Below are 23,502 nucleotides of genomic sequence, written 5' to 3'. Positions count from 1 at the left end.
TTCCCATCCTTGCTTAGAGCCCCGGATTTAACGGAAGTTTGGAGGTTCACGTAACGACGCCTCCGGACTCCCGTCCTACGCCGGCGGAGCGGAACGGAGGATGGGTCATCCTTTCATAACATCTTCTGATCATTTCTTCCCTTTTCTTCTACGAATGATACAAACTATTTTCTTGGTATAATGTTATCAATTCATTTTTACTGTTTCTAATCATTCATCATCATCACGGCTACAATATTACCCACTTTTTTTTATGAAATAAGGGAGCAAACGAGCAAACGGGTCACGTAATGGAAAGCAGCTTCCGTCGCCCATGGACACTCGCAACATCAAAAGAGCTGCAGGTGCGTTGCCGGCCTTTTAAGAGGGAATAGGGGAGGGTAAGGAAGGGAATAGGGAAGGTAGAGAAAAAGAGATAGAGAGAAGAAGGGTAGGGAAGGGAATAGGGTAGGGGATTCATGGACCTCCGGTTAACTCACTCACTCGGCGAAACACAGCTTCACGCCAGTATTCTGTGAGCCCGTGGTATTTCTCCGGTGGAGCCAGCCCATTCGTGCCGAAGCATGGCTCTACCACGTTAAATAATATTAAGTAATAATATTTCGCGTTCCACTATACCTCACAAGGATTTAACCATATTGCTTAGATATCATTTTTTATTTCTCTCATATTTTAAAGAGCTTAAAGGAGTGAGCACACTGAGACGGGCCGTGCCGGGCTCAGCGTGCCGGGGCTCATCGCAAAAATCCGCCTCCATACAATTTGTATGGAAGCGGAAATCCGCTGCGCCCCGACACAGTGTGCGATACGCGCATCCGCTTCCATACAAATTGTATGGAGGCGGATTTTTGCGATGAGCCCCGGCACGCTGAGCCCCGGCACGGCCCTTCTCAGTGTGCTCACTCCTTTATCCAACAGGCTGTAGGACAATGCCTGCTGTGACGGAGCCTCACGCGTGTGTTACACACTTTTTATTGCCTCGTTATCTGGCTTATACAGGGTGACTTATTTTATACACAGCTTTTATGTGACAGGTTATTTTTTATTTTTAAAGTCATTTATTTATTTTATTTTATGAAAAGCTCGGAGAGGGATTTTTAAATTGTATTGTTATTTTCGTAAAATATTATTATATTATCCGAAATATACAACCTCATGAAATTATCTCACAATGTGACAGTTTGTGGAAATAACTCAATAATTTGTAGAGTAGAGTAAAGAAAATCCAAATAGATATAGATAATAAAAGATACACGTATCCATTATTATCTATATCTATTTGGATTTTCATCTCCAGACAAAATTTCAGCAAAATAAGTTCAGCGGTTAGGACGTGAAGAGCTAACAGACAGACTGACAGACTCACTTTCGCAATATTAGAATGGCTTTTATTTTTATAATATAATGAGGGCCAACGAGCAAACCGGTCACCTGATGGAAAGCAACTACCGTCGCCCATGGACCCTCGCGACATTAGAAGAGCTGCAGGTGCATTGCCAGACTGCCTGCTTGGCCTTGAATATGGATAATAGACAGATGAACAGGATACATAGGGTCAAGGCAACGAAGTATTTGTTACAATGCCATTTATATTAATTAACCTTTATAATACGTAATGTATCTGCAACGATCATGAGATATATCTATCTATATATATAAAACTCAAAGGTGACTGACTGACACGGTGATCTATCAACGCACAGCCCAAACCACTGGACCGATCGGGCTGAAATTTGGCATGCAGGTAGATGTAATGACGTAGGCATCCGTTAAGAAAGGATTTTGATCAACTCCACCTCCAAGGGGTTAAAATAGGGGATGAAAGTTTGAATATAATAATACTTCTTAACGCGAGCGAAGCCGCGGGCAAAAGCTAGTAATATTATAAAATTCTAGGTATTGTCGGATGTTAGGTAGATAATACGAAAATAAATTGATGAAGGAAATTCAGAAATAGTTTAGAAACATTTTTTCATTTGGAAAAGCCATTAGTCAAAAGTGCTTATTAAGTATACATAATAGAATATTAATTATTATACATAGAAAATGCAAACTACTGAGCTCATTAGTTTCATTTTTACTTCCCAGAAAATTATTATTTGCGGTGTACACTTTGGTCATAATTATAGTAGCCGTGGGTTGATATTAATTATCTATGTAACAGGCGTTATAAAGAGTAAAGGTTTGCCTATTTGCTAGTAGCACCCAAAAGTTCTAAACTGATTTTGATGAAGTTTGGCACAGCTTAGACTACGGGGAAGGCTTCCATGGCAAATTTCGCGTGTGGAGGCGCGTAACACATCTATCAAATAAAGCTATTTCAGTTTCATTACTCGATGACACCTGCAAGTTGCAACTCCGTTGCGCCTAAATTCATTTATCGCGCGGGAACCGTACATTTTTTGGGATTAAAAGTATCCTATGTCCTTCAGATAGACGAACACACTTACCCATTAATAATTTTTTTTTTATGAAATAAGGGGGCAAACGAGCAAGCGGGTCACCTGATGGAAAGCAACTTCCATCGCCCATGGACACTCGCAGCATCAGAAGAGCTGCAGGTGCGTTGCCGGCCTTTTAAGAGAGAATAGGGTGATAGGGGAGGGTAGGGATGGGAAGGGAAGGGAAGGGAATAGGGTAGGGGATTGGGCCTCCGGTAAACTCACTCACTCGGCGAAACACAGCGCAAGCGCTGTTTCACGCCGGTTTTCTGTGAGAACGTGGTATTTCTCCGGTTGAGCCGGCCCATTCGTGCCGAAGCATGGCTCTCCCACGTATAAATCAGTATGGATTGTTATTTCAGTGCTTGTACCGGCTGTATGTAGCGAGTGACGATAACTGTGATACAGTGTCGCTCTCAATTGGTTCATCCGTGTCCGATAAATGCTGGCTCGTTGTCAGGGCTGCCACCCGTTTGATATTAAAAAAAACAGTTAGAAAAAGAACGTCTGTGGCCTAGTGGGTAGACCACAGGGATAGACGTTTGCGGTCTTACCACAAAATATAAAACATCTATTGAACAGTTGTTTTGAGACCACTATGTACTGAATGTTTCTCTAATCAACTGTTCAACAGGTGCTTAAATATTTTATAGTTAGACAACTGTTCAACAGGTGCTTAAATATTTTATAGTTAGACCGTTGATTTCCACAGTTTGATAGAGGGTGCAGTCGGTGGTGGCCTGTACCAGTGAGATTTATTTTTGGTTTGAACACGATATCGCATGATGAAGGGACTTGGTTGGACCCAGACGTATTTACCAGTTCATTGCGAGAATGCCGGATGTGCTTAGCACGGGTATGGTCTAAAAATGACCCGGGCACTACAGAGTGATTGAAGAGTTTTTAGAGAAGGTTACCTTAGTAAAGAGATGTGTAAGTTTGTTACATAATTTTTTTAAGTGGGAGTTAAAGACAGTTAGCTTCACTCTGCATCCTCTATCGGTTGTATCACGGGGAGTGCTCTGAGGAATTGTTCGGAATCATACTGCAACTTTGGTTACAGCTGATATTGCGAGTGTCCATGGGCGACGGAAATTGCTTTCCATCAGGCGACCGTTTGCTCGTTTGCCCCCTTATTTAATAAAAAAAGCTAACGTTCCAGGGACACAGGATTAAAGAAAACTATCCTATATCCCATAGGATAGTTTTAAGCGGAAAAATGAACGATTTTCACGGGGTAAACTAAGCTGCGCGAATGAAGTTTCGGATGTTGCCAATCCTGGTTATCGCTGCGGTCTCAATATAGTTTTTCGTGCTGTATCGACGTGGCGAAATGTGTGTTTCAAATGTTGTATACTACAATGTAAAAATCGGAAATCGGTCAAGTGCGAATTAGACTCTCTCACGAAGGCTGTACCATTTATTGACACCGAAAAATGGTATATTACTTTTTGTGTAGCGTTGGCCGCTTGTCCGATTTTGATCTATAGATTCAAAGTAATGACAACATCCTAGCTTGTACTAATATATATTCTGTGCTTAAAGCTATAAATGTGAAAGTATGTTTTGTACGTTTACGATATTCAGTTTGTTAAGGCAGCATTCTTAAAACAGTAGTAGCAAATAGCTTGTTCATGTGCGACTATAACTTTTCAATATGCAATGTGTTATTCTATAAAAAATATTAATAAAAAAAGGCTTGTTTGTTCATCGAATAAACTATGAAACTACTCAACCAATTTTGATGAAATTCTGCACATATTTTTGATGTTGAGGTGCGACATAGGTAACGTTAACTTGGGGAAACATACGGCTTTACGGGATACGGTTTTGCTAGCAGGAAGTTTGCTATAATTGTACATGTTATAACTATCTTTGTTGCTAGTTATATAATATCAAACATTAACGCTCCACTGCCACCCTCCTTGGTTATTGCTGGCTTCATATAACCGGCTCGCCTTTACGACAATCGTACCGTTTTATGACAGTCTAGACGTCTGAAAGTATTGCAGTCTGTTTGTAGGCTTTTATGAGAAAATATAAGGTATATAATTATATTCACCTTCTCCTCGACTGTCCTGGTCTACTACAGAGCAGAAACAGGCACCTTGGTCGCCACGAATACTCATCCACAGAGGAAATTCATGGCACCAACCCCAACCAAATCATTCAATTTATGAGCAGTATTGGGTTGGTGATGATACTCTAGTGCGAAGGAGTCACAATAGATCCTCATGGGTCGCAGTGACGTCAGGGCTACAGCGAACTGCTTTAAAAAAAGTCATATTGTTTGATTTATTAACCATTCGATATTATTATTTTTAATATTGCGTGTATGGCACTCGGGGGCTGCCGCGGTAAATCTATTGCATAGCATTTCTTCAACTTATGCAATTATAATTATTTATTTTATTTTTGCAGTATTTTTTTTCTTTGATATTAATTCGAGTTACACTCGTCGTAGTCTACGTCACTAGTCGTAGAACTGTAAAATAACTTTTTAAATAATAATAAAGGCAGATGATTATTATTATGTAGTGTTATTTTCAAAATTAATTTAGTAAAAAATGAATACAGTTAGTAGCAAGGTATTTAATAAAAAGTTTCTTCAAGAAAACGTGTTAAATAAACTGAGTTTGAACTATTTAATCTCGGAAACTTATTACCAAACCCAGCGCTTGCTCTCACACTTATAGTCTGAGAGCGGGTGTTGTGTTTGTACGCGTCATTACATACTGGAAACAATGGCTCCTCTCTTCAGAACTCGAGGATTCCTGAGAGGCGGTCTGCGTAAGGAAACTTTTATTTGTTGCGAAATAAATAAAAGACTGATTTATTTATTTAAAAGTTACTGCAATTATTGGTTGTAAGCGTTAATAAGGTACTGCAATTAAAAGTTACTGCGATTATTGGTTTTAAGCGTTATTATATTTCAGAAATTTGTATGTACTTTGGACACTGTTCAAATACTTGGATATTTTTTAATGTGCAGATATTTTTCATTGTGTAATTTAGTCGTAGATTTGCCATACTCCATATTCGAATTCAAAATAATATTTCATTTCCTACGCCTTCGAGTCTTATTATTTAGGAAATAACCCGGTGAGACATCTTGTCTTAAATCGTATCGTATGTTAAAATCCGTTCTGTATTGTTTTTCTGTTGAAAAATAATAATATCAGACGGGTGAAACTAAGGGGGAGCTACCTCCGACACTATAATAAAGTTTGCTTCAGTTTGTACACAATATGATTATCATACAGTAGGGCAACTAAGCCGTGTTTTTGATAAAAAGCTCTTTACAGAAACAATTTTTAGGCGCGCAAGACATGATGCTACGAGTACTTATCTAAACACCTATTCAAAATGCATTTACCAATTTTGATGTCAAAAAGTGTGGAATTTGACATAACGCATTGCAAGCGCCATAACACTTCCAAGCGACCCATTAAATATTAAGTCCCATGTTTGACATCTAACATAGCTATCGAAACTAACGCACGCATTTTGACTAAGCGCTTTGCATTCAAAATCTCATCTATACAGACTGCACACTCGACTTGGGCGGTCTACTAGAAAGACAGACTACTGTATGGACTATATATTGTGGTTTGAACCTGTATCGCTGAGATGACGACGCGAAGTTGTAGAAATTAAAAATGGCAGAAAGCAATTTTAGCGACGTCACCTTCAGGCGTCCGTTGTCGTTGAACACTATATTGTTAATTTATTATTATTTTGAAAGAAAAATATGTGATAGTTTAAGTTTAATTGAGATTCATCACCTTCACTGTTCACAGTGAACTCAATACAGGGGACTCATACACACCCTAAAGTGTTTACAAATTGTATATTAATTAATACCTTGCATACATTCAACCCTTTATGGAAACCCTTTATGAAAACTATTTATACGTGGGAGAGCCATGCTTCGGCACGAATGGGCCGGCTCGACCGGAGAAATACGGAGTTCTCACAGAAAACCGGCGTGAAACAGCGCTTGTGCTGTGTTTCGCCCAGTAAGTGAGTTTACCGGAGGCCCATGAATCCCCTGCCCTATTCCCTTCCCTACCCACCCCTATTCCCTTCCCTTCCCATCCCTACCCTCCCCTATTACCCTAATTCCCTCTTAAAAGGCCGGCAACGCACCTGCAGCTCTTCTGATGCTGCGAGTGTCCATGGGCGACGGAAGTTGCTTTCCATCAGGTGACCCGTTTGCTCGTTTGCCCCCTTATTTCATAAAAAAAAACTCAAACTTGACTTGATGATTTACCTCCTATACCGCGATGTGTGTAACGTTGTATGACCTCTTGGGTTTGCAGGAGGTCAGCGGATGAGGTCATCGAGCGGTCGGTGACCTTTCACCTGCTTTATTCCAAAGATTCATTAATATCATATGGGTTATTATTTTTATATTATTAGAAACCTTATAATCAAGGTTTTAAATTAAGTTGCAGCATCTTTATCCATACCAGATTATGTTTGGTATTGATTCACTTCTAAACTGCTAGACCGATTAAGATGTCATGGACATAATATTATCTGAGTCCCGGTAAAATACATAGATATATAGATTTTATAAAAGTTACAAACGAATTTTTAACCGACTTCCAAAAAATAAAACACCATATAACCTCCTCCAGGTTATATGGTGTTTTATTTTTATTTTTTATTTGTGGCGCAATGAGGTTGCGGTCTACAACTTTAATTTAATTACTCGATTGGGGTAGGGGGGGTAGGGGGGGATAAAACATTTTGTAAGCTCAATCGGCACTTTATATTAGAAAAACTAAGCCCGGCTTTCCTACTAAGAAAAAACCCCTATACGGGCAGTTGGTAGGATGTTCTAATTAATAGAGTTGTATCAATCAGTATTAATGTATTGGAACTCGTCCGTAATCCGGGGGGATATTATTAATTGGTCCAAATTCCAAACCCAATAAACGGGACTATATCCATTTAATGGGATTAGTAGTTTTCGGTAGTGTTGTTGGACAGTATCTGTCGGAAGAACGGTTGTTTAGTGATGTAAAAGTTCCACTGAATTATTGAGTACACTTGTGATGTACTTAGTTTTAATTTTGTTTCAATGCATGTACTAGTCTTAACCTTAGAATTAAAAAGGCAAACGAGTCACCAGATGGAAAACAACTACTGTCCATGGACACTCGCAAGAGAAGAGTTGCAGGTGCTTTGCCGGTTTTTAAGTGGGAATACGCTTCCCTCTTGAAGGTTTGCAGATCGTTTTGGTCCAGAAATACTACTGGCGACAGTTCTTTCCAGTTTTACTGTGCGTGGCAGAAAGTTACGCGGAAAAACGCACGCAGACCACCCTTGAATGTGATGAGGACGATACGTTTATTCGGATCCTCCGAAAAACGAAATACTAACAAAAAATAATTTGAGTGAACTTAAGTATGGATAGGTACTATGAAATGGACATCCTAATTAGAAACATTATCATTCGCAATAATAAAGCCCCGAAAATGCGACTTTAACGTTTTTACAGCGTAATACTCTTAAATGAAAATAGCGCCCTCTCGACATAACCACATAATTGCCGTAATACTTTAAGCTCGAAATTATCATGCTTAATAATGAGAATCCGCTTTTAACGGTCATAATACTAAAGAAACACCCAAGACTTTGACCCTAAATCCTTATTAAGCAACGTAATTATGTCCCCGAGCAAAAATTTCACAGATTTAGCGTTTTATAATATGCAGCTAGTGGTCTTCGGGGGGTGCTCAGTCGGGAGTTCTTGTTACGACTTTGTAATGTGAGCTATAAAAGTCACTCTATCCAAGACGTAGTAAAATGTTCGCCCTTAAAGTTTTTATTGTTGTATGAATTTTATGTTACCTACTGCGATAATGATGGTAGTGATTTTCGGGAGTTATGAAATAGTAGATGACGCCCGCGAATGGCGAAACGGAGTTCCGTTGCGCAAAAATTCGTTAACGCGCGGGAACCGTACATTTTTCGGGACAAAAAGTATCCTATGTCCTTTCCCGGTACGCCAAGTATCGCTATACTTTTTAAGTAAATCGGTACAGCGGTTAAAGTGTTACTTCACAGACATACAGACAGACAGACAGACACATATTTATTAGTATGGATTGCTGTAATTTGTGACTAGAATGGAGTGAAGGCAGAGTTATGCAAACCACAATTATTGAAGGTAGTTTAATCTATCTCTGTGTACACAGTAGCGCACGCACACATGTGAATAACTACGCCTGTGGCCAGCCCTGAATTTATGTATAGGCAGTACAGGCCATGGCCTATGGGCGGCAGCGTCCTATGGAATCCTAGGGGGGTTGGCAGCGTCCAAGGATGGCGGCAGAGTTCGGACATAAGGGCGGCGAAATAAAGTGGCCTATACAAAATATAAATCCAGCCCTGCCTTCGGCCTCACCTCAATTGGCATTGGCAAATAATTTTCTTGGCATTGAAGTATTAGAGTTATTATTTAAATGTGATGTATACACTGGCCTCCAATATACAAGTACGCTGGACTTATGATACCCACCTGCCTTTTGTGCCTATTTGAAGCGGAATCTGCGCCTCCAATGCGGGGAAGAGAACAAAATCTGACGTAAATTGCAAATGGCCGCTTAATCGTTATTGGTTGTCATCACTAGTATTAGTTCCAAGTACTCTCACTATTGCTATCAGCGCCAATATGGCGACTTTCAAACGTCATTTTAGGTAACCCTTCAAATAGGCCATAATAATAGCTGTCATTTCAAAGGGTATCATAAGTCCAGCGCGGCGTACCTACTTTTATAATTATGGAGGTCAGTGGATGTATACCATTTTATTATCTATTGAACATTTGCATTAACCCTCTGATGTTGGCAATTCCTAACAAGAAGGCATACGCAACAAGAAGTAGATGAAGATAACCAATTGGAATTTGGAATTGACTTGATAACAAACGGTATCTATTAGACCCAGGGCTTCCCTATTGCGTAAGTGTAGGAACTAGTCGAAAAGGCATAAGCGCCTAACGATCACGCGCTAGGCCCCGGCGCCCGACGTGATACATTAGTTTGACGCGCCGTTATTAAATTTAATTGACGCGTGAGCACTCGACGAAGTTCGGCACAATTGTGACTTGTGACTTGTCACCGTCTTCACGCGAGCGGCGGGCAATGTTTCATGAATACTAAAACAGTGTTCCCGCGCCTGATAAATTGGCAACTTCATTGCATATGAAACGCTCAGGTGGCCAGGTGCGGGTGAGATATGGGGACACGATCGGGACACTTTGTGTCTGTCTTATTAAATCGAAAAGCTTTACGCTGTTGTTGAATTTCAATGGATGGATTTATATTACAGTATTTGTCTGGTAAAGCGTTTATACTTAAACTGAAGTTACTAAAGAAATAAGTCTGATAACACTGAATGTTTGCAATAGATAGCTTTTAATGCCTAAAGACTGCTAAATCACTTATTTACTTTTAAAATGCAATAAAATCATAATAATGATTTTATTGCTTTGCTACATTAACTTACCATTATTAATGTATGTAGGATGTTTTACTTCAATAAGTAAAGTACCTTATTTATGTATTTTTATTTATTTCTAGAATCTTTCAAATCACGGCGCGGCGCGGCTGTCTTGATAAATATCCCGTATCTGGCTTCCCTATTCGAGCGATACATTTTTACCAATCGATAAAAGATATCAGGCATATCACAAGTATTTGATACGAGTATTTTCCATTGCGGTACTTTGTATGGAAATAGATTTTTGACGTTTATAATATGAATGTAACTTTTATACAATTCCGAAATCCATTTATTTTATACAATTTGTCGTTTTCCCGAAAATATTTTACGCTACGTAATTTACGTACGTTACGCTACGTAAACAACGTATTGCTACGTAACTACATTGATTTGATTTTATTGTTTTTAAATTACTTAAATATTTTTTCTTTGTTACAGATAAGCCGTTGGCGAAACATACATTCCAGTTAAAGACTAAAATCGGTATTGTATAATATTAACCCAAATAATAATTATTCGTATTCGTTAACGTTCAATTAACTAAAGAAACATATTTTTTCAGGCAAGCGTTATTTTAAATAGCAAAATTACCGCAACATGACGAACCAAAAAGCGAGGAAAAAATTTCAATGTATACGATACGAGGAGGAATTATAGTTTAGCAAATTATAAGAAGTAAAGTCATGTGAAAAGGATATCTTAACCATATCAAAAATATCCACACATATCTCTCGTTGTATTCGCAATACATGAAATATCACACTATGATGCTAGTCGCCTAATTGTGATTGTAGATAATGTTATAAATTATTTGCTCAAAGATTATTAAGTAGTTTATAATAGATTAATAATTAATAAAGAAGTTGAAGAAGAAAACGAAAGACACAATGAAGTACACGATGTTTTTCCTGAGGCGGCGAAGTCTGATTCTGAAGGCGGTGCTGATTCTGACGGCTCTGTGGTTCATGGTCGCTTTGCTCACGACCAACGGAGGATCCAGGAATGCGATCGTCGGCCCGCCCATTGAATACTTAGATGCAGAAGCGAAGCCTTTGAAAATGGCCAAGCCGACGTCGACGAAACGGAAAAGCGAATCGTACGGCAACAACCTTTCAGACGGTAAGTGAATGTAAAGTGAACACGCATGATTGTGGTGTGAGGTGTCCCTATCTTCCCGTACGCGTAGATATAACACTCTTTATTTCTTTTTTATTTGCTATAATTTTATTGACTTGTATGAATTTGAGGAATTTCATGTGGGAGTTTTAGGGTGAAGCCAAACGAGCGTAATTTGTGAGTTGTGAGTCGCAGAATTTCTGCCGCGGAAATATTTTATCATACAAATCACGACTCACAAAATTACGCTCGTGTGAATCAAACAGGACTTTTGTATGAAACTGAATGCAGCAGAATTCTGTCCGACAGAAATTCTGCGACTCACAACTCACAAATTACGCTCGTTTGGCTTCGCCCTTACAAGTTCTAATAGTTGGTGATTTAAGAGCCTTTTGAAAAAAAAGCCGGTCTCTATTAAAAATATTGCAGCCTTAGTATTAAAAACAATTTCATAATAGTGTGTGATGATATTATTAATAATTATATGAATAACATCATAATTCATAACACACCTTCCCTTTAAATGTCAATAGCTTTGACGACCTCTGTGGCTCAGTGGTGAGCGCGTTGGTAGCTCAAGCCGGGGGTCGCGGGTTCGAATCCCGCCGACGGAACAAAAAGTTTTCGAAGTTCCTGGGTCATGGATGTGTATTATAAATATGTGTATCATATAATAAAAATCTTAAATGTATGTATAGTATAAAAGTATTAAATATATTTCCGTTGTCTGGTACCCGTAACACAAGTCCTTCAGGTACTTACCACGGGGCCAGACTGACGTGGTGTGAAGCGTCTATAGATATTATTAGATTAATAGCTATGTCCACACTATGCAATTTCATCTTCAATTTTTGTCATCTTTTTATTCAACTTTCGTTTGGCATATTCAATAATTGAATGCGTCAAAACTCAAAATCCACCCGCGTTGAAAGAAAAGTATCAAAGCGAGTGTTACGATTTCAACGCGCGTCACGGGCATGCCTCAAGTTCGCTGTTGACTGCGCTATAACGCATGCCCTTGATGAATAAAAAAAGGCACAATGTGGACAAAGCTATTGAATTTTATCCCATGTTTTGCTAATAATTTGTATTATTAGAATCCCCTAAAGCAATGTATCCCATCCAAACAGGTGCTCCCTAAAGAGTGTATTTATTTTGTAAACAAAGAAAAATCTGTCATTTTCTTTATTTACGGGCCCTTCTTTAAGTCTATTATTTCGCCTTAATTTTATTACAGCCGTAAATCACGAGTCCATTAGACTTTTCCTATTGTTTCCTTGGAATTTTCTTCGGTTGCAATTGTCTCTGCTATTCGAAGCAATAGAAATGGTAATGAGGATATACGTTAGAGAGCACTTGAATAATGTAGACCGCCACTTTCGCCTTTCAACCTATTTTAATATTGCTTTATTATCCCATTTCCATTTTATAACGCTTATTACTAATTACTTATTACTCACCTATTAATTTAATATTGTATTCGCATGCATTCTTTTATGTGGTCAATTCAGCAATAAACACTTGATGCCATTTATGTCATCAACCCATTTTATTCAGAATGATTTTTTTATTATGATTCAGAATGAAAAAATTAAAGTTACAATTATGGTACTGCTATTATTAATATTTATAAATAGCGCTGTTGAGATAAGCAAATAACCTTCATATTAAATTTAGTTTTGCCTTTTAAAAATATCACTTTTCAGTATTTTATTAAGTATTTGGCTTCAATAGAAATAAAATAAAGATGTACAATGTACATCGATTTGTAAATTTGAATTCAAAAAGGTAAGTTTTCTCTTTATGTTTTTATAATTTATTTTATTTGGGTGGTAATTGGGTAGTTATCCTCAGGGTGGGTGGCACCAACTTACTTTAACTATTTATATATTATATAATTTGGCTGTAGCGATATCGATTTTTCTCAGCAATGACTAAAGCTAAGAAATTAAAGTTCATTGTCAGTAATCGTCATGTCTTTGTCTTTGAATTACCCATAGCATAACACGATTGGTCAACTTTTATAACACAGAATAATAAATCAAAAATACCTTTGTAAAAAAGTGATTCCTATTTTGCCAACAGAGGAGAGTGATTTAAGCTTCCAAAATTTGTACATAGATTGGTTCAAGCATACACTTTAATTTGCCCATAGCTTATATGAAAATATGTATTTATGATTTTTAAATTACGCGACAAAAACCATTTTGTCGCTACGCCTTTTCCATTGATTGTTGCATAAAAAACAGGAACTAACGCTGTCATCATACAAAAACGCCATTTTTGACAGTTCTCTTTTACCAGCAGCGCCCCCGCCATTGTTCATTTAAAGCCTTGTGGGACCAGCAACTAACATCTGTCAAATTCTGTGGTAAAGTTAAGGTTAAACTTTAACTATAACCATAACTTTGACCATAACTGTAACTATAACCACGCCTCTGGTGCAACCCACCCTTAGAATCATGAATAAAATGTCATCTATATAGACATGAGTGTTACTCACTTCATTAATAATTTAGCAATAACACAAAAGAGTGCATGTCCATTTGTTACGTGTAGTGATTAATGCATGCTAAATTTATTTATTCACTACAGCGCCAACGCGTGTCGATTGGATCGGTCGGATTGCGGGTAATGAAGGTAATCTTAATTGCTTTATGCTACGTACTTAAGGCTTTTATTCTTCCATTAATGCAGGTCTCGAAAACCAGCATTGAACTGAATTCATGGTGGACTTGTTTTGGTAGCATGTGGTGCTAAATCATCATAAGTTAATGAATCCGTCATGTTTTTACAAAATTTTATATATTTCAGATTAGGCGGGTTTTTGAGGGTTTTTTTGATAGGAGCTAATCTATTCAACAGTGTTGTTGATTAACTAATGTTTAAAAATTAGGCAAATTGAAATCCCTAGTGAACGATCAAACTCCTGTTATAAAACCTCAAAAACTAGATCTAAAAAGCCTTTGTGTAATCTTACAAATTGTATAGGAAATAGGAGAATTTAAAGTCCAATATTTTACGAATATCTGAAATATTACATCGTTAAACATACGTGCTGTTCAGAATGAATGGTTTCTCTCGCGAAATCGATTTGAATGTCAACTGTAATTTACAGAGAAGTGGAATCTAATGACGATATTCCCATCGCTAAAGGGATAATATTAATCGACGATATTAGGCCCATTCCGCACGTACCCAATGAAACGGACCGTCATAGGATATCCGATCGAGATGTAATCGCACTTGAATGGTGCTTTCGCTTTAATGTACCAGGATGATTAACCCAATAAAAACGAAGATAGAAATTAGAGCGGTCTGATGTTATTTCAATTCTGATTTCAATTGTGACTTGATCGATTGATGCTAGAAAATCTAGCATCTAAAGGTTATGAAATATTATACAATACTAGCTGTCCCGGCAAATGTTTTTTTTATCTAGAAAGTATTTCGTCCATATTATTTCATTGGTATGACTCCATGGCAACGTCCATCGTTATCCCGTCGCACAAACAATGGTCGCCGTCAGTCTCGGGTTGTAATAATTTACTATTATTTATTCAACAAATGCACTTATCAATATAAAAAGTAGCCAATTCTCAGACCTACTGAATATGCCTATAAAATTTGGTAAAAATCAGTAAAGCCGTTTCGGAGGATTACGGTAACTAACATTGTGACACGAGAATTTTATATATAAGAAGAAGATAAACGTTATAAACAATCTTTAGGAATAATACAAAACTGAATAAGGGGACAGTAATTCGTTAGTAAAGGACAAAAATGCTAGGAGTTTCTTAAGTAAATTATTGTAGAAGTGTACATTATAAATGGTGCACATTAAGTGGAATGGGGAGATGTAAACAACGACACGGAACCTTTTACTTAAGAGGGTTAATAAATTTTATCCCACAGGACTGGGCGTAATAGCCGCCCCCGGGTCGGACAATGCGCCCGGTGAGCTCGGCAAGCCGGTGGTTTTGCCCAAGAATATAAGCGAGGATGCAAAGTTGGCGGTGTCGGAGGGGTGGAAAAAGAACGCGTTTAATCAGTACGTGAGCGATTTAATATCGATTAGGAGGAAGCTGCCCGACCCAAGGGACGAGTGGTGAGTAACCGTATTCGTACTAACGACCATGGGGCTGAAGGAAATTAGTGTACACGTGTTTTGGCTATCGCAGTTTGAAGTATTAATAGGTTTTAATTACTATTGGAAGAAAATGTCTCTACTCACTACCCTACTTTAAAGTAGGTCAAGTCAACCTTGACGACGCGTAATTGTTTGTAATTAATTTCATTACAATGAAATTTAAGGGATTAACTTAATTTGTGTCTTATAAATATTTTAATTTAAATTACAACACTGAGGGCCTATTTCACCACTTTCTGATAAAGTGCCGAATAGGCTATTCACAGCCTTTTTGACAGATTCTACATACTTCATCTGTCAAGTTAAGTGGTGAATAGCCTATTCGACACTTATCAGGAAGTGGTGAAACAAGCCTTAAGCTTGTTTTACTGCTTCAATACTTTCATTTCCTGGAAGAGAATAATTTTATTTTGATGAAGACTTGTTTCGAACAATTGTTTTATGATTACAATCTAAAGTTATTTGCAACTATTTTTGTAAAAAGTTTTCTAATGAAGAGAGGTTATAATCAGAACTTAATTTAATTTTTCAAATTGTAATAATTATGATAATTAATTAAGCATTATTAAGTTTCATAGAATTAGTATAATAGGTACCAAGTCTTAGCGTTCCCTAGACGATCATTTTATTGCGCAATATCACGTATTGTACAGTTTTATTGACCGTCTAGGGTTAATATTGAACGCACCCGCCGTTCAATCTTATTGTCAAATAAATTGTTCAATAAATATATTGTTCAACATAATTGTAGGTCTAAGGCCTAATCTTTTGTACATTGTATCTACATTGTATATATAATGTGCAAGCTCATTTTTTGTAGTATCGATCTTTTTTATCTTTTCATTTACATTTTAGGTGCAAACAGCCAGGCCGTTACTTGGAAGACCTTCCACAGACCTCAGTAGTTATTTGTTTCCACAACGAAGCGTGGTCAGTCTTGCTGAGAACTGTACATTCAGTGATTGACAGATCACCAGCACATCTGCTAAAGGAGATTATTTTGGTGGATGACTTTTCGGATATGCGTAAGTAATCAATAATATCACGCATTTATATAAAAAGTCTAGCTATACATAGTAATATTTACCTATATCGCTAGTTCTTGTGTGTCAATGTCATGTCCTGATTGTGGATGATTTAGTAAAGAAGTTTCTTCAATTGCTGATACACCTCCGGTCGTCGCGCTTTCACTGTTCCTCTCCTCAGGCAAGTAAGACGATATCTCAATTTTTTTTATGAAAATTATTATTTCTTTGCAGCTCATTTGATGCAACAACTTGACGACTACATGTCTTCCCTTCCCAAAGTCCGGATAGTTCGCGCAACCAGACGAGAGGGACTAATTAGGGCTCGACTGCTAGGAGCTCGTTACGTCACTGCCCCTGTTCTTACCTACCTCGACAGTCATTGTGAATGCACTGAAGGTAATTTATTATTATTATTAGATTCTAATACGTATACGAATAGAGTTGATTATGATGAGACGTGAAAAATGTTCAGTGGAGAATCCATAAAAGTGTTCCCATAATTTGATATTTAAAATTATTTAAGCTTACATTGAGAAAATATTTACCGTTCATTGGCGTAAATTTTTATTACAAAATGGATTGTGCTTAACGTCTATAAATGGTTTTACTCCATTTCGTAATTTCATGGCGTAAAATATTCATAAATTTTCAATAATGAGATTAATTTTGTTATTATTTTATAAAAGCTATTCGATAGTTCATAATGAATAAAGATCCTCATACAAACTTCATAAATGTGTATGCATAAAATTTATATCAAAAATTTATTACTTTCAGGTTGGCTCGAACCTTTGTTGGATAGAATAGCTAGAAATAAAACGACGGTTGTTTGTCCAGTAATTGATGTCATTGACGATAACACTTTAGAGTATCACTACAGAGACTCGACATCCGTCAACGTCGGTGGTTTCGATTGGAATCTTCAGTTCAATTGGCACCCAGTGCCACCCAGGGAAAAGGCCAAACACAAACACACGGCCGAGCCAGTTTGGTCGCCCACCATGGCGGGCGGCTTATTCGCAATCGACAAAGAATTCTTCGAGAAATTGGGAACTTACGACAGCGGATTTGATATATGGGGTGGAGAAAATTTGGAACTCTCATTTAAAACTTGGATGTGCGGCGGAACTTTGGAAATCATTCCCTGCTCCCACGTCGGACATATCTTCAGGAAACGATCGCCCTACAAATGGCGAACCGGCGTGAACGTCTTGAAAAAGAATTCCGTGAGATTAGCTGAGGTAGGCCTCAGGAAATCGAATTATTTTCGTTTCGCTTTGATGTCCTTTTAAACAACACTTAATATCGGTAGGTCTGGTTGGATGACTACGCCAAGTATTACTATCAACGCGTCGGTAACGACAAAGGTGATTATGGAGACATTAGCAGCCGCCTGGCGCTACGCGAAAAACTGGGGTGTAAATCTTTTGAATGGTATCTGAAGAATATCTATCCTGAGTTATTTATACCTGGTGAATCCGTTGCTAACGGCGAGGTTTGTATCTCTATTTTTTTGTCATGTTACTTTTCGAAAATTTACAAATATCAGTTTGACGTGGAATAATTCTTATGAATTTATGTATGGAACTGATGAAATTCACATTTTTTTAAATGACACAGATACGAAATGTCGGCTTCTTTAAAACTTGTCTGGATTCGCCGACGCGCAAGTCGGATCACCACAAACCAGTAGGACTTTACCCGTGCCACCGACAAGGAGGAAATCAGGTCTATACCGTCCACAATTTATATTGTGGCAGTACCATGTTGCACCGACGCATGCCGTTCACCTGCGTTTCCTTGTACCTGTGATGCACATTATGAATTTCTAGCGCACTAGACTCTGTGTGGTAGCACGACTTTGCACGTTTTTGTTATGTTCATTTTTTGTATAACATAGATTTGGATCGAAGCCGACCGTCAGTACTGTCTCGATGGTGAAGATTTAAACGAGGATGAGGAGACTCAGTATCTTAGAGTACATTCATGTCACCATATGGGTCACTATCAGGTAGAACCTGAGTCAAAGTTGGAGCTGTTTTGTTGAATGGGCAGATTTTTTCAAATTCTGTGTTAACAAAAATCATTTTCATTGCCCTTCAGATGTTTACACTTGATTGAAGTAAAGCGAGCATCAAGTGTAAACGTCTAAAGCACGCTTACACTGGCACGCCTTATTTATTCTGTCGCTGGCATTAGATCGCGAATAGCTGGTCCAAAATGTGCCTGGACTCGGCGGGAGGACCGGAGGAATTAGAAAAGTCTGTCAATCCTTGGCCATGCCATGGGGAATATGGAAACCAGGTTTGTCTGAGGATGCTAAATCTAATTTCAATGCTTTTGCTTGCATTTTTGTGTGGTCATATAAATATTTTCTGTCATTCCTTACTAATTAATCTTTAACATCTTTAAAATTAACTCCATTATTTATAATAATAGTAACTTCATTATTTCATTGTAATTTATAACAATCTAGTGGATTAACATAGCGCTTGTGTGTCGTGTTAGTTTTAAAGTCTTCGAAATAATATTATTTTAGTGTGATGATTTTGTTTTATTATGCGTGCTATCATAATTTTCTATGTTAAAAATTTAATGGTGAACATACTTTAGAATGAATTATTTCTGTAGCATGTGATATTTCTTTCTTTTAAAAATTCATAGTGTGAATCTATTGTACAGGATACACCATGGTACTGCCTTTAGTTGTAAGTTTGTAATGTTATATTATTATTTTGTATTAATTATTTTCTCTATTAATAGCACTACAAATTCTTACACTTCTACTTACTAAATTATATATGTAGTCAAAGTATTTATTATGAATATTTTTCTTTTATGTAGTTTAAATTATGTATATCATTAATTATAATATTCATAAAATTATTTATCGTTATATAAAATCTCATAATGCTTTGTAACGGGTTGCAAAGGTGTTTGGGTAGTTACTGTGATTGTCCCCTACTTTATTTAATTTTAAATAATACAGTTTGAAATTCTTTAAAGAAAATATAGATTAGTTGAGTGTAAGTTTTTCTTTTTAAACATGTGGGATTCTTAACGTCTATTGACGAAATCCCACAAATAAGTATACAAGCATTATATTGTATACAGGGTGCCTGTAACATATTATGAATAATACCGGAGCATGTGCTGTGGCTTTAGGGACAGAGTTATGTTTTGTCAGCTGCAGCTTCTAAGCAAGTTCAGGGTTTACGATCTTGAACTGTTCAAGTTTGAGTTAGGCTACTTAGACGATATACATCGTGGGTGGACTGTGGACTCAACGTCTACTACTTTAGTGGTAACAGTAGGCAATTTAGTATCAATAGATTTTCTGAATTTAAAAGCTTACAATTAAATTTGAATTGAAGATTTTTAATTTATTTTCTTGCACCAATCTTTCCAAATGATGATGTTGATAATACTATTATTATCAACATCATCATTTGGAAAGATTTATGATAATATGAAATGATAATTTATGATAATATTTATGAAAAACAAAAATTTATGAAAATACCTATGTATTATCATAAATTTTTGTTTTAAGTATTTTTTTATAAATATTATAATATACAACAATTACAATATGTTTAATATGTGTTTTCAAACTTTTCTAGTACTGGATGTATTCTAAGGGCGGTGAGATTCGCCGAGACGAGACCTGCCTCGACTATTCGGGTCACGACGTCGTCCTGTACCCATGTCACGGGGCCAAGGGAAATCAGTTATGGCTGTACGATCCCAGTGTAAGTTTTTGTCCCCTTTTTGTAACTAATGTAATCAAATTTTCAGTGTAATTTATGTTGTCCAATCTAACGTAATTTTCATTTTTGGGTCGAATAGTTTTTTTTTTGTTGCAGCTTACTTTATTTGCAGTTTACTATCATTAAATTTAATTGTTTATCTTCTTTTATTGCCAAAAAGTATGACTAACTAAGAATACTGATAATTTATGATAGCATTCGAATTTCATAAAAATCTGAAGTAAGCTCTTCTGATATAAACCAATTAAATCGGAGCAAGTCGAACGAAATGATATTTTTCGATTATTGTCTTTAAAATGCGGACTGAAAAATCCTATCCGCTTCCCCAACTCTTATTGCAGTTTCATCGAATTATTGGAGTATCTTTTTCATCCAATAAAGAAAGCGTATTCGGAATGAGAGAATGCTTTATATTTGCAGACGAAGCTAATTAAACACGGCTCCAGCGAAAAGTGCATGGCGATATCGCGGAACAAGGAGAAAATCGTGATGGAGACTTGCAACGAAGACGAGAAACGACAGATGTGGAACATGGAGAACTTCCATCCCGACAGGCTCAGTCCGGAGCTGGCGGCCGAGTAGCCGGAGGCCTACGACGAAGTGCTGTTCATTTAGGAACAATGAGACTTCTTGTGAAACGAATAGTACTTTTTGTGAATCAGTCGGACTCCTTGTGGAATTTATTGGACTTTTTGTGAATTTATCACTTGTTGTTGAACGCATCGCTTTGTAGGATTGTAATATATACGTTTTATAGATTTGTGATTGTAAATACAAGCTGTATAATATTTGCCGTTGGTATGGCCTAGCGTTAGAGTAGATTCTTTGTTTTGTATTTGGAGAGTTTTTAGTTTTATTGTTCTTGCCTATACTTATATTGGCTTTAAATATTTATCATAAATTTCTTGTTAAATTAAAAACGTCATTGACGAATATATCAGAGGTTTAATTTTGCTTAATTAACGAGAGGTTTGTTAAAACAGTCTGAATTTTTTATTCAAGAATGAAGTATGTGCGTCTGAAGATTATTTTAAATAGTTTAATCACGTAAGTATCGAAATGTAAATTGACATAAAGTATTGCATATCAAGTATTAGACATATTCACAGAAGCCTGTACATATCTAAGATGTTGATAGATGAAAATATGTGGATATTTTTAAATTCGCCATTTTTCTAATAGATAAAATTTCCAATGTTGAAACTTTATACTATGCTGTCCAAGTATTTTGTAAATGAATTAATATAATAATATTATACCTACCTTATTCTTATCCTTATAAAAGTAAATTAGGAAAAGTTAGCATCTTATTTTTATTGACCTAAAAGAGATTTTTAGCAGTCATTTGTTTTTAAACTGGTTCATGTTTTGCTATACAGTTGTCAGATTATTGTAGCTTTAGTATTAATGTCTTAAGGAAATAGAGATTAAAATTTAACACAAATTAGAAAAAAATGTTTAAAAACATACTTTACCGTATTTATTTTAAATAATAATATTATTATTGAGTAAAGTTTTAGTTTCTTACCTACTTAACTGTTCTTGCATTTATATTTTATACTTTTCTAACATTGTGGTCGAAGTTAAGTAAAATATTGAGATTTACAAGAATATGACGTTGCATTCCTATATGTGATTTTAGTTTTACTGTTTTGAATGTATCTTTTAAATTTCTATTTGACTTGAAAGGTAGCATATCTTTATGTTAGTGCTCTCACACTCCTAGTATTATAAGTTGTGAATATATATATTATATATTCACAACTTATAACAAATCTAGGTACGCTATTTTTGTTTACCATCAAAGTCGTACGCAGAAAAATGGCCATCATTGTTATTTGACTTATTTGTTACACATAAGCCATTTTCTGACTAAAATACCTCTTTTGAAATTAGATTTCTTTTATTTATGTATTATAAGCCCATTTAACTTAAATACAGTATAATATAAAATTATATTATAAGTGGTCTGATAGATTTTTTTACATTTACCTTACCACTCCTTGTATTACGCAGCTTATAACTATTCAAGGTTCGCTATCTTCGACCTGAAATTGACAATTTGCCAGACAAAACAGACTTTGAGTAGTTATTACCTGTGTATTTTTTTTGTCAGTGAGGGTATTAGAATTTTATTCTGACAAAGTCTTCCGGACTGTTTTTGGACTTAATTTTACATTTTTAATAATTGTAATAATATTTAATTCCAAGTATTATGATGTTCTGTATGTACTTTGATTATTTTGAGTTCCTATTTACGATAATATCACTTTGATATTATGACGAAGCATCGCGGGTGCCATGACATGTTTTCCTACATTCGGTGTAAAAGTGGAAAACGCAACGGCTGAAGAAATTTTTGGTGTTAAAAATAAAAAATATTACCCCTTAGTAACAAAAATATTTTTGCAGCTTAGCCGGCCCCTAGACGAGAAATTTTATTGCGCAATATCACGTATCGCGCAATATTATTGACCATCTAGGGTTAATATTAAAAGTCGCGCGCCTTCAATGTAATTATCAAATAAACTGTTCAATAAAATTGAAGCGTGATATTGCACAATAAAATTGATCGTCTAGTGGCCGGCCTCAAGATCTGTTGTCTTTGTCTTTCGTTTTCAATGTTTCAATGTGCTAGACAGAGACAAGTAGACCTTTAAGCCCGTCACAGACTTATATATATATTATAGTAGCTATATATAATATATATATTTTAGTAGCTACCAAAAATATATATTATAGCTAAGTGTGCGGTCACGCGAAAATTAGTATAGAAAATATATAGTAATATGCCTAGCTATAAAAATATTAATATATATTATAGCTAAGTCTGTGACGGGCTTTATCCGTCGTATAAATACTTTTTGTAAGGGGATTGACATTTTGTAAATAGCTTTGATTCTATCATAAGTTTTTAAACATCAAATTATTATATTTAAAATGTAATATTTTATGTTAAAAGAAGTAAATTATTAATTTTAAAAGATATTCCCATTTTAGGGATTTCATTTTCATATCATTGGTATTCCTAATGCTGTAAATTATGTTTTGGGTTAAGGTTTTATAAATGTGCCTTATATCTTACTTATAGTTACAAGTAAATTTTCTGTATATAGCGCGATCTTTGTATCATATCATAGATTAACTAGAACACATAGTGTATGTAAAATAAATATTACGTTTGATTTTTATTATGTAGTTTTATTTTTAGTTCTAATTTATCTTAATAACTCAAATCTAATTACAGCTGCCGAAATATCTTATTTCAGAGAAATTATTATTAAATTAAATTATTATTATTATGGCAGTCAAAGCTTTGGAATAATCCAAAAGCAGCTGAACTATACTCGTTCCAAATTCTATCAAAATCAGTACAGTAGTTTTGGTGTCTATTCAAAACATTTCCTTTATAAAGACTAAGGGTCAATTCAGACCGCAACGAGACGAGGCGAGGCGCGGCGCGGCATAAATTTGTTTGG

General features: G+C 36.2%; 1 protein-coding gene across 8 annotated transcripts in view; it reads left to right on the top strand.

Annotated features, from left to right (window-relative positions):
- Positions 1 to 21,451, top strand: part of LOC121733048 (putative polypeptide N-acetylgalactosaminyltransferase 9) — a 150,722-nt gene extending 129,271 nt beyond the window's left edge. For 3 of the 8 annotated variants that reach the window (XM_042123138.1, XM_042123139.1, XM_042123140.1), the window contains 11 exons: positions 10,398 to 10,442; positions 10,522 to 11,078; positions 13,671 to 13,715; positions 14,991 to 15,183; positions 16,081 to 16,250; positions 16,485 to 16,649; positions 17,031 to 17,494; positions 17,566 to 17,748; positions 18,154 to 18,264; positions 19,877 to 20,005; positions 20,444 to 21,451. In XM_042123138.1, coding sequence (XP_041979072.1) covers positions 10,847 to 11,078; positions 13,671 to 13,715; positions 14,991 to 15,183; positions 16,081 to 16,250; positions 16,485 to 16,649; positions 17,031 to 17,494; positions 17,566 to 17,748; positions 18,154 to 18,264; positions 19,877 to 20,005; positions 20,444 to 20,605 — 1,854 coding nt within the window. In that variant the 5' untranslated portion in view covers positions 10,398 to 10,442; positions 10,522 to 10,846 and the 3' untranslated portion in view covers positions 20,606 to 21,451. Of the gene's footprint in view, positions 1 to 10,312; positions 10,326 to 10,397; positions 10,443 to 10,521; positions 11,079 to 13,670; positions 13,716 to 14,990; positions 15,184 to 16,080; positions 16,251 to 16,484; positions 16,650 to 17,030; positions 17,495 to 17,565; positions 17,749 to 17,873; positions 17,982 to 18,153; positions 18,265 to 18,452; positions 18,558 to 19,876; positions 20,006 to 20,443 lie in introns of those variants that run through there. The other 5 variants (XM_042123141.1, XM_042123143.1, XM_042123142.1 and 2 more) reach the window with 5 other exon arrangements.
- Positions 21,452 to 23,502: the final 2,051 nt, after the last annotated feature.

This window comes from Aricia agestis, chromosome 13 (genome assembly GCF_905147365.1).
Source record: "Aricia agestis chromosome 13, ilAriAges1.1, whole genome shotgun sequence".
Taxonomy (NCBI): Eukaryota; Metazoa; Arthropoda; class Insecta; order Lepidoptera; family Lycaenidae; genus Aricia; species Aricia agestis.
The sequence above is the reverse complement of the archived record's forward strand: the minus strand, read 5'-3'. Positions and strand labels throughout refer to the sequence as shown.